This window comes from Gavialis gangeticus, unplaced genomic scaffold (genome assembly GCF_001723915.1).
Source record: "Gavialis gangeticus isolate Ggan-Ray unplaced genomic scaffold, GavGan_comp1, whole genome shotgun sequence".
Classification (NCBI taxonomy): Eukaryota; Metazoa; Chordata; order Crocodylia; family Gavialidae; genus Gavialis; species Gavialis gangeticus.
The window spans coordinates 6,178,452-6,193,526 of NW_017728996.1; the positions used below are offsets into that span (position 1 = coordinate 6,178,452).

General features: G+C 49.6%; 1 protein-coding gene across 3 annotated transcripts in view; it reads left to right on the forward strand.

The window, feature by feature from the left end:
- MEGF11 (multiple EGF like domains 11) overlaps positions 1-15,075 on the forward strand; it is a 386,245-nt gene that overhangs the window by 348,841 nt on the left and 22,329 nt on the right. For 2 of the 3 annotated variants that reach the window (XM_019503960.1, XM_019503961.1), the window contains exon 21: positions 9,261-9,317. In XM_019503960.1, the coding sequence (XP_019359505.1) occupies positions 9,261-9,317 (57 nt within the window). Of the gene's footprint in view, positions 1-1,256; positions 1,324-9,260; positions 9,318-15,075 lie in introns of all 3 variants that reach the window. The other variant, XM_019503962.1, reaches the window with a different exon arrangement.

Sequence of the window (15,075 nt, forward strand, 5' to 3'; positions counted from 1 at the left end):
CTTTGGGGTAAACAGAGTTGTTTGCAGCAAGTCATTATTTTCCGATGAAACATGTTTTGCTGGAAAATTCTGAACCAGCTCCAGTGACTACAGCAAATCGCAGGCCCTTTCACAGAGCTGATTTTCCATAGCCATCTTTGCTCTGAACTACAAGCTGATACTCAGTAAAGCCAAGCAGACCGTGAGCAAGTCCTGGACAAGAACATGCTCCCTCCTTTTGTAAGCCATGAAGGAGCAGCTTGCAGTTGAAGGACTCCTGGGTACATAAGACTGCTTGCCTACACTTCACTTAATGCAGGGACATAATCCTGCCCCTTCTAAGGAGCGTTTTGCACCAGTATAATAATTAGCCCCGGCCTTCCTCCGCCTAGGTACAGAATGCCCACCCAGAGCAGTCCTGGGAGACTGTGCCTCCAACAGCCCAAGTCTTTCTGGGGCGCCTCTTAGGATGTTACAGCTTTGCTGTGCCTGCTAGCCACGGCTTGGAGCTAACTGCATCAGTCTAGCTCGGGCGGAAAATTCCCCAAATTCCCCAAACTCAAGAACATATTGACAAGCATGCTTAATGCAAAAGCAGCTTCACCAGACGCTGTCGATCTGTTGCTGGCAACATGGGCTGTTTTCCTATCTGACTTTCTCTATCTGCTCCAGCACAGAAGCCAGCTGCTGTCTCAGCCTTGCTGCTTGGTATGACCCAGGCTCTAAAATGAATCTTTCCAGCAGTGGCATCTGCATGGGAGCCCTGGCCTCCTTTCTGATTTTGCTGGCAGATCTGCCTGTGCCTTGTTCTTCAAGTTATTTTCCTTGAATTGTGAGAAATCTTGTACCCATTTTATCTCTGTTAACTGAATACATGGATGCATAAGCAAATCCCCCATATTCCAAACAGCTGGTGTCTGCATGCTCACATGGGCTTTTTTTTTTTTGATACATTCGTCTTCTTCAGTTGGGTTGAAGCTGCCAGTGTGTCTCTCCATGCGCACAAATATTTGATGCATAATTACCGGTTGCCCAAGGAAGTGGTGTCTTTTTCCAGCATGCTTGTGTTCATTGCTTAGTGAAGTGACCTTCCTTTGTAATTTTCCCTTGTGCTAGCTAAAAGCTGTCAAGCTATTGCCAGATAAATGACTAAATCGATGAGGCAGAAGTAATATTTTCCTACCTTTTTGATTTATGGTGCAGTTGGGTTGAGGTCTTGGGTTGGGAGGGGCATTTGTTTATTTCAGCATTAACCCATTATCATACTTTTTGAACAGCTCAGTAACAAAATCCTTGACAGAGAAACTGCAGACTGGAGACGGTACAGCTTTCTGAATGAACTAGGTTAGTAATTTTAAGAAATGTAATCATTTAAGTAGAATTTAGAGCCATTCCAAAGCCAGATCTGTTGTCCATAAAGACATTAACAATAAAGGAATATTGGTACTGCCTTTATTTCACTAACAGAATAACCTGTAGTGACAGTTTAAGCCTTGAAGAGTTTGCTTTACCAGACGTTGCACCTTAAAGAAACTGAGCCAATAATTGCTTCAGTCTCCCTTTCTGGATTGGCCAAATGATCCACATTGATCTGTTCTGTGAATGGGATATTTCTTAGGACACTGAAATTCATTCACATTCAGGTTTTGTTTTCTTCCTTCCTGTATGACCAGTGTAAGTTGAGGGTCCAATCCTGCAGTCCTTCCCTAGTAAAGCTCCCTGTGAACCCCATGGCTGGAAAGAAGGGATGGGGTAGAAGCTGCTGATCCCTAACTCATGCTTGAAAGGGTCTTAGAGCTGCTTTGCACACTTGAGCAGAGCAAGGCAACCTGCATGAATACGAAATCAAACTCAGGTTTCCTTTCCTCTCCCCACATACAGGCCTGGCATGGTTTTAGCAGCTAGTATCTCCAAGGACCTAAAATGCAGGGTTTATATGCTATTCAAGAGTTCTCTCGAGCACCTGAAACCTAGCTTGTCAATGAGACAAAGCATTCGCCTCTACCTTCACTAACTTGTGGGACAGTGGCCACAACACCCTTTTGGGAAATAATGTGAGAGAAAGGACAGTGGTGATTATAAGTAAAGCTTTGTGATTTCAAGACTGGATTTCTTACAGTTTGCCATGCAGAGGGATGAATACGAAATGCCCCGGGGCTCATCCCTGTCACTGCTCTCTTGGCTCCAACAGTTGCTCGGTTGGCAAGAGTGTCATTTTCAGGACAATCACAAATCTGTAGGGCTTCAATACAATGCTTTTGGCATCATTCTCAGCCACTGTTGCAATCTGCATGGTTATCCATAGGGCTACTGAAGACATCCTGATGGATTTGCCTACAATATATAGAGACTAAAGGGGAGAAAATCAAATTCAGTTCACCCAAGATTTGCTTTAACCTTTGCGTTTCCTCTACTGCTTCCTCAGGCTTTATTTGCAAGCAGTAGTTGTATTTCCTTGCATCTCACACCTGCTGTGTGCTATACTTGTCTTGCATTCCTAAATTACCCTAGTATTTTTACCAGCAGAATCTGGTACCTTTGCAATGGCACAAGGATGTGCAAAAATGTTGAACAAATTGAAGCAGATATCTCAAGAGAATATCATCACAATTTCTTTGCCAAGCATCTTGCACCCCGGAGATTTTGTTTTAGGGAAATCTTTTTTTACAAAATGTTCTCTTGCACATGAAAACATAAAGGATGTGACTTTGCGCCAGTGCTTGTCCAAACTCATTTTCAGAGCATGAAGGCTTTTGTTCAAAACATGCCTATGTTTGTATGAAAAACAAGCAGATTCTCATTTGAAACTTGGCGCTCTTTTTGAGCACTTAAATGTGAAAACTTCCAGTTATGAATGGCACACATTTCCATGGAGGAACATTTAAGTGGAGTTCCTCTTAATAGGTCTGATTCCTGGATCCCAAAACCACAGCCTAGTCAAAAGAGCAGGAGACGATTCCTCCTTTATTCATCCTCTGAACAGTAAGGTAGAGGGGGGAAGACAAATCCATGGGTGCTCAAAGGACGCACCAAAGAGGGAAGCCCTCCTCTACTTACACTGTGCCACTGGCTCCTTCGCTAGCCACTCCCCTCACCACTTGCTCTCTTGCTGTGTATGCACTTTTTAAAGAAACAAGGTGAGCAGATGAATAAGATCATAGATCAGACACTGCAAATGCTGTAGCCACAAACTCCAGAATGCACGACCAAATTTCAAAACACCCCTTTGGTGACCACCCCAGAAGTACCCAGATTTCTAAACCTTGCTCTGTTCAGAGAGATTTTTCCAGTATTCAGTTCTTGTTTGGACATGTGACCTGTGGTGCTCAGTCCTGCTCACATACTAGGAGGGTGGAGAGGTAGATACATAAAATGAACATGCTTATAATAGGCTACAAACAGACATTGCAGATGTTCATGTGTATTGTCCTGGAACAAACCCTAAGAAAGATTCATGGGATGAGAAGTGCTGACAGTTTGTCCTGGGACACTGGGAAGTGCATCTGAATGGTTGTCCTGGGATTGCATCATTGAATCAGTGGCAGAAAAGTGTCAGTGCATTCAGTCGCTCACTAAACCCCGATCAGAAGGGCGATGTGTGTACACAACAATCCCAGGATGTTTCTGTTCCAGGACAACCACAGGTGCAACTTGTTCAGGGACAAATGCAACATCTGTTCCTAGCCATAGAGAGAGGGGGCTCTTAAAGGATTTAAGAGATTCACTGGGGCCAGGCCATGTGTACTGGCAGGCTTTTCTTCTGTGCCATTCTACCACCTTATAGCTGTGTAGCTCATAAAGGGAATTGCAAGTACAGATGGCAAAACAAAGCCCAAAGTAACCTTTCCTCCTTTTCTTTCTCATCAGAAGAAGCAGTGTCCAGTGAATCTTACATACCTCTGCGCTTTCTCTTGCTCTGGCAGGTTAACATTGCTCGTACACCTTTGGGAAACATCCTTCTTCTCAACTGCTTGTTTGCAGCAGTGTCAGGCTGTGCTGAGTCAGGGAGTCATTGCCAGTTCTTCTAAGTGGCAAAGAGCAAGAGCAGTTCTCTTTGAGGAACATGGTTCAACTGTCCCATGACAGCAAAAGAGTGGGCAGAGGACCAGACCATTTCAGACCTCTCCAGGGTTCTTTAATGTCTTAAAATCACACTCCAGTCATGATAATGGTGTAGATAATAGAAGATGTAACAGCTCTGGGAAGGTCTAGCAATAGCTTAACCAGTGGTGACTGAACACATACCAAGAGACTAAGAAAGTGAGGGCAGATGGGTTCACTAACCCCACCAACGCTCAGAGACCATGCCCACCGTCCATTGAAGTCTGTGTAAGTCTTTTCATTGATTGTAATGGGCTCTGAGTTGACCCCAACAGAGGGGAACAGTTCAGGAGTGATGAATTAGACATCTGTTCAGGGTCCAAAGAATTACACAAAATTTGGCCCCAGATCTTTGTAGACGTCCACATCTTTAGCTCTGGATTACATGACCCTCGTGGTCCCTTCTAGCCCTGTGATTCTGATTGGAAATTAGCCAAGTGCACCAGCATTTTCTGCCCTTTTTTTCTTCCTTTCTTATTTTTCACCCCTTGGATTCCTGCTGGAAAGTGGACTAGTTGTAAAAAGAATAGAGATCGTTGGCTTTGTAGTGCCTACAAAGCCCACATGGTCAGATGTGTAGGCCTTTTGAACTCAGTTAAATTTCACTGTCAGACTTCAGTATCAGAACTGGCTTATTTCCTTCCCAGCTTCTAATACTGGGTTGTCAGACCTCGTGCACTGAGATAACCCTACTTTTTTAGATCAGATTGGAGCAATCTTGATGGTGACAGGCATACATCAGACAGATAAATCCCCATGCAGAACTCATTCTCCTGCATGTGCTGCAGAGCGGGCAGTTTCTGAGGAGCGTGAGGTCCCAAGGAAGGCTCATCTGTTTTGTCTTTGTTGTGGGATATATTATTTTTGCTGCTTTACCTCTACATCAGTATGAAACCTAGCCCCATTGGCTTCAGACAGTGGCTTGTCTTTGCATTTTTCTACTGCTTGGCTCCCATGACAATTAGAATTGGTAAGCATGTGGCTCGTCTGTCTTTAGGAGTCATATTCTGATGCACGTAGCAATCCTGCAACAAAAAGCTAGCGTGTCATCACAGACAAGAACAACTGGTAAGTGCACAGTGTTTGGCTTCCAGGTCCCAAGCCAAACAGGTTTAGGATTCTTACGCTGCACCACGAGTTTAAAAAACAACATTTGCCTAATAACTCGTGTCTCAGAAGGAGGAGGCTATAAACAGGAATGGCTGGCTCACGCTGTTCTGGGGTTTGCATAGCAGAGGTCCTCCGTGCAGTGGCTGAGCACCTGGTTTGGGGTATGTTGGTAATGGCTAAATAGCCACTGCAAGTACAGGTGTGCAGTTTGTGTTCGAGTCACAGAGTCTGGATCCAGACCTGGTTCTGTGTTTCCCCAAAGACCAGGCTGCCTGAGAAAGTGCTTCCCTCTGGGAGTCTGATCTAGCTCATTCCTAAAGGCGCCAGAGACATAGTTTGAATTTAGATCCAAACCAAACTTCCCCCCGATTCAGAGACCAGCACGTGTATTTAGCCCACTCCCACACTTCTCTCTTTGCCAACTTACTAGGACACGCACTAAGCACACAGGTTTCAACTTTTGGGGGCTTTTCAGGGACAGTTTTGAGATGTGTAAATACCCATATCAAAAGTGGGTGATGAAAGTAGAAAACTGTAACAGCGCTAAACTATGGCAAAATGCAGTGTCTTGCCTATCGGGCTTTGAAAATGAGGTTGAGCTACGTCAATATTACTCAGTGTCATTTTCCTTTTGTCTCCTACTGCTTGAGATGAGACTCACTACTAAAGAAACCCACATCTAGAGCATGAATGCAGCATCAGTGGGGCCACCACTGTGCTCTCGGCTCAGTGGGAGGTGACCTGAGCTTTCCTGTAGTTCTCTGATATACTCTTCAATAATGAACTAGCAGTTTATATTGTCTTTGGCAGCTGCCTTATCGCAGGGGACACACCAGTGTGTCTGGAAAACTTTAGTCACAGTAGCCCTGTCACTTGTAATGAATATATGGTTCACTGTCCTTTGTGGTCCCACAACCTTTCTGTTCCACTGCTTCTGCCTATTTTGTTTCTTGTTACTCTTAGTAGGTGTCAAAGTGAGGAGACTCAGAAAACACCTGAGTGCTCGAGAAGGTTACTATTGTGCAGAGACTTACGGGGTGATAGCAAAGCAGTTGGCGCTGTTGGTTGAGGGAAACCCAGTTCTGGATGGAGTGTCCCTCAGTCAGTGCCGTGTGAGCAAACAGCAGCTTTCCTCGTGTCCTTGCAGCGTGCTGCGTTCTTATTTTCAGCTCACTACGTTGTGTTAATCAGCATGCATTTCTGGGCTTTCCATTTCAACTGCCCAACAATGCACAATGTATAAAACCCCAGCAATCCAGCAGGATCTAGAGAAGGTACAGCACGGCTACGGCCTGGGCCTTGCAGAAACAAACCCTTTGGCAAGGGGGTCTCGCATGAATAGCCCCACTGAGCTCCATGTGCACTGGGAAAGTAAGGTCTGCTCACTGAGTTGGCAAGGTGAGGTCCTGTGTGTGGTCAGAGAAGTTGTATTTAATGAGCAGTTACAGCCTCCAGCTGATGCAGGTTTCAGAGGTAGGCCCCTTGTGTGAAATCCAGGTTTATCCCTCTGGTGCCATAAATGCACCGGGTGCTTTGCAGACACACAGAATAGGAGCTGATCATGTGAGGGCCCGACTCAGTTCTCCGTTACACTGGTGTGAATCAGATGAAGCTGGGGCTGAGGGAATCGACCTCAGACTGTCCCTGTGTGGCCACCCCGATGCGTCCCTGCTGAGCCACCCTACTGCAGGTTCAGCTTGACAGCAGTCACTGTTAGTTTAATCCAGGCTCCTTTTGTCTTCAGGTTTACAACTTCACAACCGTTCTGGGGAGATTACTATCCATGTCTCACGAGGAGACTCAAACCGGATGTAACCATGTGGTTCGCAGACTGACTTCACATTTCAGTGAACCTGACTTGTTCCCTAGTGTTTGATAAGTGACTAAAGGTTGATGTTCCTTTCTCCATACATCAGTATCTGCTCATTGATCCCTAATGGCTACTGGGATATTGCTCTAAAACATCACTCGAGTTTTATTTGGTGCTTCTTCCGGCTCTAACTCGGCTGCCTCCAGCTGGCATTTTTCAAGCCACGTGCAAGGACTTGGGCATGTCCTGAAGCTCATGAGCCACCAGCCATTCTCTGTTGTTTGTCCCTGTCCCATTCCTGCTTTCCGGAGGTCAGGCACTCTTCATGGGATGCTGCTACGCTGTGATAGCAGTGCTTCTCCCTGTGGTCCTCCTTGCTTATCATGTGCCGAGAGTCCCGTTTGTCCCTGCTGGTGCTGTTCTTCTCTACCTCCCTAACCCCAAACAGAGGTGCCTGTCACCTTCCCTTTCCCATGCATGCCAAACTTCTTATCTCTGCCCTTGTCATCCTGTTACTACTGTCTGGGCTTCTCCTCCTTGCTCAACCCTCCATCAGGATGTCACCTCCCATCCTTCATGCTTGCTGCTGCATCCCGTGGGCCCCACCTCTCTCCTCCTCCTCCTGATGCTCTGAACATTTCCTCTCTCTCATTGTCTGAAGCTCTGCAAAGGGTCTCAGGACCCCGTATAGTCCTGGGAGGTTGGTCAAACACTCCAGCTCAAGAGGACTCCAGGAGAGGCCACAGGCCTCAGAGGCGGGGACCACCCAACTTCTACCTCCATAGGCATATGCAGATAGGGCTCTGATACAAGGAGATGCCACAATAAGAAAGTAGCACGTTGACACCATTAATGTCCCCTCCAGTGACGTTAGGACCTGTTCTCCATTGCACTCAGGCTTGTCTATGGGACTTTGGAAAAATAAAAGGACCTTGCCTAGGGTAAGAAATAACCCCAGGGAATATCCTGGCTGAGAGCTGGCAACCGGCAGTGTCCTCCTCTCAGCCACTGGAGAGTATAAATGAATGGGGAGGGGAAGGAGGGGACAGGGAGGTGGTGGATAGGGGACCATGGGAACCAGTCTGGGAAGCTCATTTCACTGTTGCCCCGGGCCCTGCCAGCCCTGTGATGGTTTACTCCTACTTTTGCCCTGCTCCTCCACTCCCCTGTCCTGTATTTACCCCAGAGAGGGAGCAAGGGGGAATTAGGGCCAACGGTTGTTAGTGCTGAACTGTGAGAAACTCAAGGAGAATGGTTTTATTTAATGAAAAAGCAGAGCTGTCAGGAAGGAGCTGGGTGGGCACCACAGGTCACTGCCAGCGGTGGTGACAGCTCTGTGGAGAGCAGAGGACATGGCTGGAGGAAGGATTGAGAGACTCCTTGCATGTTTTATTTGCGGGGCTTCTTTAATAACATATCTCGCTTACTCGATTGGGAATTGCGAGGCACATGGGCAAGGCGCTGCTTCGGTAACTGAGTTTGTGTCCATGTCGCGCTAAAATATGCCAGGCCGCAGAGTTCAAAAGAATTTGGGAGCAGCCGTCGGCTTTTTCCTAAACCTGGTTATAATCTAGGGGGATTGTCAGCAGTTAATAAACTGGACTAGACTCCCCCTTCCTTGGCCTTGCAAGTTGAGTGGCAGGTTCCCGTGGAACTTCATAAGCAAACTCATTTGCTCTCAACCCCCCGCTGTAGACTGCTGCCCCGTGGAGCAGCTGGGTAGCCACGGAGGGACAATTGCCATGGCTGTTGATTGAATTACATGCGGATTTGGAAAGCGAAGGCATGTAAACGTAGCCAGAAAGAACACGGGCAACGGTCTTTGAACCAAGTCTTGTGACGTGCTTAGCTTTCAAACGCACAGAGGAGACACAGTCGTAAATGAGTTGCCCGGCCATATAATGGAGCTCATTGTCTGAAACGTTTAGTGTCAGGGTTCCCCCTCCACCCATCTAAACCAGCTGATTCAGTAGGGAATGTAAGAGATTTGTTCCTGGGTTTCTTCTGGGCAGTGACCCTGGGTAAGGCGTTGGTGCCTGATTCAGGGAAACAGTCTTTGTCAGGGAAGGATGCACTTAAGCCCCATTCAAGTCAATGGGACTCCAGCACATGCTCAAAGCTAAGCTTAGGCTTAAGTACAGTTCTATGTAGGGGCCTTAATATCAAACCAGGGAAAAGAATATATGCTACACATTAGTCAAAGCAATCCAATTTTACATCAATATTTATTTCTTTTCCATTATATATCATTTTTATGCAGGTGCTTGTGGGATGGATAGACGTCAGAACACATACATAATGGAAAAAAGCTTCAAAGGTATAGTATCAAATGCTTGCAGTCCCCCTAGCAAAGCGTTTGACAGGAGGGGTGGCGTAGGGGAGGCGAGATAGGACCTCTGAGCCCCCAGCAGTGATTCTGCGTGGAAAGAAGGGACAGGGAAGCGGCATACAGCTTGACTCTGAGCCCACGCTCTATAAATTATGGATGCAGGTCTCTGGAAGGCCACAGGCTCATGGCAAGGAGCTGGCACTAGAGCAAGACTAGGAGGCACTAGGATATTCAGATGAGCTGTTCTACCAACCTGCTGCCCAGCCGGGTAGAAAGCTAAATGTCCCTGGCACTTTCAGATGCTCTGAATTTCCTAAGCCAACGTCCTCCCAGGGCTCGGTGGGAGCAGTCGCTGAGCTCTGCTCAGCACCACTAGCACTTGGCATCCTGCTTTCTAAAGCTTCTTCGGGCACCCTGAGCAGGAACAGGGCCTTTAAAACCACTCACCTTCTGTTTTACCAGGTACCCTCCTCAGAGAGCATTTCTACCCTAGACAGGGACTAAAAGATGAACCGGGCTCCTCATTCCACCACAGTAGCTTTGATCAGTTGCCGCAACATTCAATAATTAAACACACACTGAAGTAGAGCAGCTGTGAAAGGTGAGCATGCAGGGCTCACGTGGATGCAGCTCAGGCGTAAGCCTAGCCGCCGCCTTATGTCAGAGCCTCACAGTCCCTTGGATTAGACAGGATCTGAAGGCACAAACCCAATACAGAGTCAGGCCCCAACCCAGCCCTTCAAGTGACTTAGGTACCTACTTCCTATGAAGTTCAGCAGGGGTGAGGCAACTCTGAACAGAACAGGGAGCCCATGTCCATGTAGAAGATGCATGTTTCTGTGGTCAGGTCCTCAACTGATGTTGCACTTGCACCAGAATTTGGCCCTAGATGTTGACTGGAGAAAGGCTTCCTTAGAGAGCAGATTTGATTCTGCCTTTGTTCTGCCATCCAAAGCTGGGCCGGTTGTCCTTACTTAGGTAATTGGTGCCTCAAACCCACTAGTTCAGGGGAGTGAGGTCCCAGGGCCCCACCGTCTTAACTCATCTGCAGAAAGGTGGCCAACCAGCAGGAAGGCGCTCCATATCCATAGCAATGATGGGGTCAGGGAAGTGGAGCAGACCCTGTCCGCACTGGGCACTTACCATGCCCAGGAGCTGGGTCCTCAGGCAGGCTGAGCTCTTCCACGCAGGCTGGCTCCTAAACCAGAAGCAGAGCAGCTGCATCCAGGCAGGGCTTCAGGCAGAATAATTAGCCCCACTGAGTGATGGGGCCAGTGTGCCTCTGGAGCATCATTTGGGCACGGCCTCACTGCCTACAATCAGCCTGCACAGGGCAGCATGGGGTGTCTGAGCGTGGTTAGTGCACTGTGGTGACAGAGCCTCTACCTGCTCTCAGCCCTGCCTCAGTGAGAAGGGCTAATATCACGCCCCCATGACCCAGGATGCGTAGATGACAAAAACACGGAGAGGAACATTTGGGCTGTTTCATGCTCGTCTTTGCTTCTTGGTGGGAGGGGTTTTCCAGCCACTGACCTCCCATGTCAGCAGAAGCTCTTTGTCTTCTCTTTGCATTAAGCTGACTGTTTTCCCTTCATCACTTGAGGTTTCCACCATAGAAGCATCCAACACAGAAGAGGATTAAAATAGGCCTTCATTCTCCAGAAAGTGAAAATAAGGCTAAAGCACCCGCGGCATGCCTCTCCAGAGGTACAGCCGCACAGGCCTGACTCATTTATAGACGTAGAAAAAAGGGAAAGACACACGGACAAGGTGGGCACCAAAAAACCATTCCCCGTTATTACATAATCCATTACTGACTTCAGAGCTGAGCCTCTGGATTTTCTAAGGGGTTTGATCACGGTCAAGGAGCTCAGTCCCAAGTAGAGATGGGCTGGGCGGGCAAACCCAAGGCATTTAAGGGCCTGAGGTGATAGATGATTTAGGCTTCTGCAGGTGCTTGTGGGATGGCTGGGCAAGGCAGAGTGTCCCATTAGGGGCCTTGTTAAATCTGTAGGCACAGGAAGTCTTTGGCAGTGTGGCCCATCAGTCACATCCTGGTCCAGGCTTCTCCAGGGTTCAGCAGTGCCCATGGGTTCAGCATTTTATCTCCCCCCAAGTGCCCCAGGGTTTGTTTCTCCAGCTACCGCTCGCTTCTCTGTCTTTAATACACATGCGGGGTTTAGTTTTATTTTTTCCTTGTTTAAACCAGTCGTCCCAGCTCCATGAGGATGCCACTGCAGCTGCCCCATTCACAGCTGCTCTAAAAGCAGCTTTGTGCGGGTTTTCCAGGTGGATTCCACTAAGCACAGCACTGTGGTACCGAACATTGTCTCTGGGAACGGCTGCAGCGGTTTGCAGACTGCTGCAAAGCCTTTCCCTCCTCTCATACAGGCCCTTTCTATGGCTGTAGCCCCCACTGCTGCTTTGCTGGCCACAGGGGCTAGTGGCAGTGGAAATCCAGAACAGATGCAGGGAGAGGATGTGATGGGATTTTGCAGGAGAACTTTTTTTCCAGAGGACAGATGGAACTGGCCGGTTTGACTAGCAAGAGCCCAGTGAGCTTCACAGTTCTCCCCCCTTGCAACAGCAGTGTATGCAGGGTATAATATTGCATTTGTGGAGGCATTTGGGGCGTGCAGTCACTCCTGCTAGGGTAGCCTTGGCCATCTACTGCATGTGAAGCTTTGTATCCTGGCACAGACCTTGTGGTGCCTTTTCCCCTAAAACACTGTCAGTAATTCAATTCATAAATCAGCCATTCAGGGCAAGAAGCTTCCTGCAGGGACCAGCAGTTTAAATGACGTGTATCCTATTAAATATATGCATCCTAGCTAGAATCCTCTCTGCTTACTTGCAGTGTGTGCATGTGAGAGAGAGAGAGAGAGAATGCGTGAGTGTCCAGTACTATAGGTAGGTCACTGATACCACTTGTGAGCCAGGGAAGCACTTTAGCAGAAAGCGGTGTACCAGAGGCCCGTCGTGTTCGGTTCTGCAGCAAGGTCTCCTCGCAGTCCCCAGGCTACTGAACTCCTGCCCCCAAAAACAGAAGAGATCCTCAGAGCTGAGTCACTCAGATCACAGATGCTCCCAGCTCCCGGCCATCTGGGTCCCACAGCTGGAAGCCTTGGCCTGTATCCACGTTGTCACATGCATACGCCAAGGTTGATCCCAGGGCAGTTGGACTTGCGCTCCGGCCTCGGGTCACCTGAGCTCTGGTCACAGTAGAAATGCAGGGTGCTCAGTGGGAATAAGCTGCAGCCTACGGTCCATGCCGGCTGCATGGGCACACAGAGATCAGGAGGGAAACAGCAGGATATCTGTGCAGGTCCCTGGCTCCTGTAGGGCTTCAGGTCTTCAAACTGCCCCACTGCCTGCCCTGGGCCAACTCCAGGTGCAGGGGTTGCCTGATTAGGTCTTTGAGGCCCAGTTAATGAACATCAGGTGGGTCAAACCACAGGTCCCTCCAGCCCAGTGTCTGGTCTCTCCCTACGGTACAGAGTAGACACGCAGGGGGTGAGTACTCGAGCAGAATGAGCTGTCTTCTGGTCCCTCTCCTCCTGCTGCTTCCTGCAGTGAACCCCAGTGGGGATCAGGCCACCGGAGACCTGGGAACGGGGGGATTTGCTAAATAAGAAGTGGGCTGTCCTTTTCTATGCTCCCTGAGCCCATAACAACACCAGTCCTGCTCAGAGCCCATCAGTGCCAGCCTCACCGTTAGAGGTGGCCTGGCAGCCTTTGCGGCACAGATGTGCAGACACCCATCAGAGCTGTAGGTGCCTGAAGAGGCGTGGGGGGAACTCGGCAGCCTGTATCACCAACAGCGATGCAGGTCAGCAGCAACCACAACCCCCCTGAGGTGCCTTCATGCACAAGGCACCTTCATTTTGGCCCTAGACACTCTCCAACACATCCTGAAGGGCTCCAGATTGAGCAGCAGGGAGCCAACACCTGCGTGAACTCTGCTGCACCCCACAGAGCCAGCCTAGCACTTGCTGAGCTCAGAGCAGGGTGCAGCTCAGAGAGCCTGCTGGTGGTGGGCCTGCCTGCGGCATGGGGGCCTGGGAAGAGGGATGCCAACCCGCACCTACCTGCTTGGAGAGGCTAGTCGGGGTGAGTGCATCCTTCCCCCCAGCTGAGAGTGCAAGACACATGGGGCCAGGAGGAAGGCAAACACTCCTGGCTCTAGCCATGGAAGATGGGTGCCTTGAGGGCTAGTCTCTGGTGCCAGGGATATTTCCGGATCCTTTTATCCAATGGCTTCAAACAGAAACTGAGCCGGGTGCTCTGTCCTGGGGCCAGTATCACTGAGATCTGACTGGAGGGGAGACGACCCTGCTTTGCTGTTTTCCAATTGCTAGTCATCAACAGACAAGCTCCAAGCTGCAGGTGGTGTTGCGGGGAGTGAGCATCGCGCGGTTAGGGGTTTAGTTGGGCCCTTTCCCATCCTCCCAGCCCCTTCCTGCTCTCCTGGCCTTGCTCTGAGCCTGCATTAAAGCCGGTCCTACTGGGACAGAGCTCAGGGCAGACTGCAAGGTCCGGGGCTAGCTCCCACTGGGATTTGCTCATCCTTGTGGGCTGGGCAGGGGCATGGCCACAGTTTGCATTGCCACCACCTGGGAGTTTCCTATTTGTCACTGGACCAGTGGAGCACTGCCCGTCCCTCAGCATCCACAGCCTTCCTGCACCTGCAGCGCACCTTTCTGCTCTCTCTGGTCCAGCCAGGAGCCCACGCTGAGGCCCAGCAGGAGCTAGACTCACTTCTCCCTTGCTGGCTTCTTGCTGCTGGCCGAGTCCTGTCTGTCTGGCCTCTGCAAGAGTGCCCGACCCCTCGGGAGGCAGGTGTGCAGTGGCTTGTCACGGCTGTGCCGGAGCGTGCTCAGCAAATGTGTGACACAAGGGCAGGGCGGACACACCGGGGAGGCTTTGGCAGCAAAATCACTCTGTCTCAGCTGTGGCCAGGGCAACGTGCAGGGCCCTTGTGGGGCAGGGCGTTCAAAAGCTGAGGGTCATCGTCTCCTGAGTGCTAACCTCCTCCTTGTTTCAGCTAAATCATTTGACTGTACTTTTCTATAAACTACAGACCTTCTGCTTTCAAGCCCCCAGCTGCGGGTGAGTTGTGCACTTACCAGCTTCCTACGTACAAAGAAAAAATAGTCTAGATTCCAGAAAACTACAGCCCCTACCTTTGGTGCACAGAACGGGCGTGGGGGTTTCCTGGAGAATTTCTAAGTGACGTGGTTAATGAATTACAAGTTCAAAGCAATGTGTAACAGTAAGGGACTTAGCACTTTGGGTCAGCCTTTCCCCCCGAAGCGAGCTCAGTAACAGAGCAGCATGGACCCGTCCCCTTCCCCCTAGCAGCAACCGTGACCACGAGCTCATGCATTGTGCCTCATTGGCTACAGGCTGCCACGGGCATATCCCTTTTACCTAGTGTGTGCTGGATCTGTAAGTGATACACTGCTCAGGGCACAGGGTCTTAGCCACTACCCAGCACACACCTCCCATTAGCGCCAGCAGGACTCAGCCCTTTGGGGTACTGGTTCTCCAGGCCCTACCCCCTGCAAACAGCAAACACCCAGAAGGTCACTCAGAGTGAATGCCGATGGCCTGAATGACACTTCCCCAGCATGGCCATGCATGGCTCTGCTGGTCTCCTGGGCAGTCCTTGTGGTTTACAGAGCTTGGCAGAAGCCCTGCTTGTCCCCTTGGCTGTGGCTCCAGCAGCTCTGTTTTGGGGGGGGGG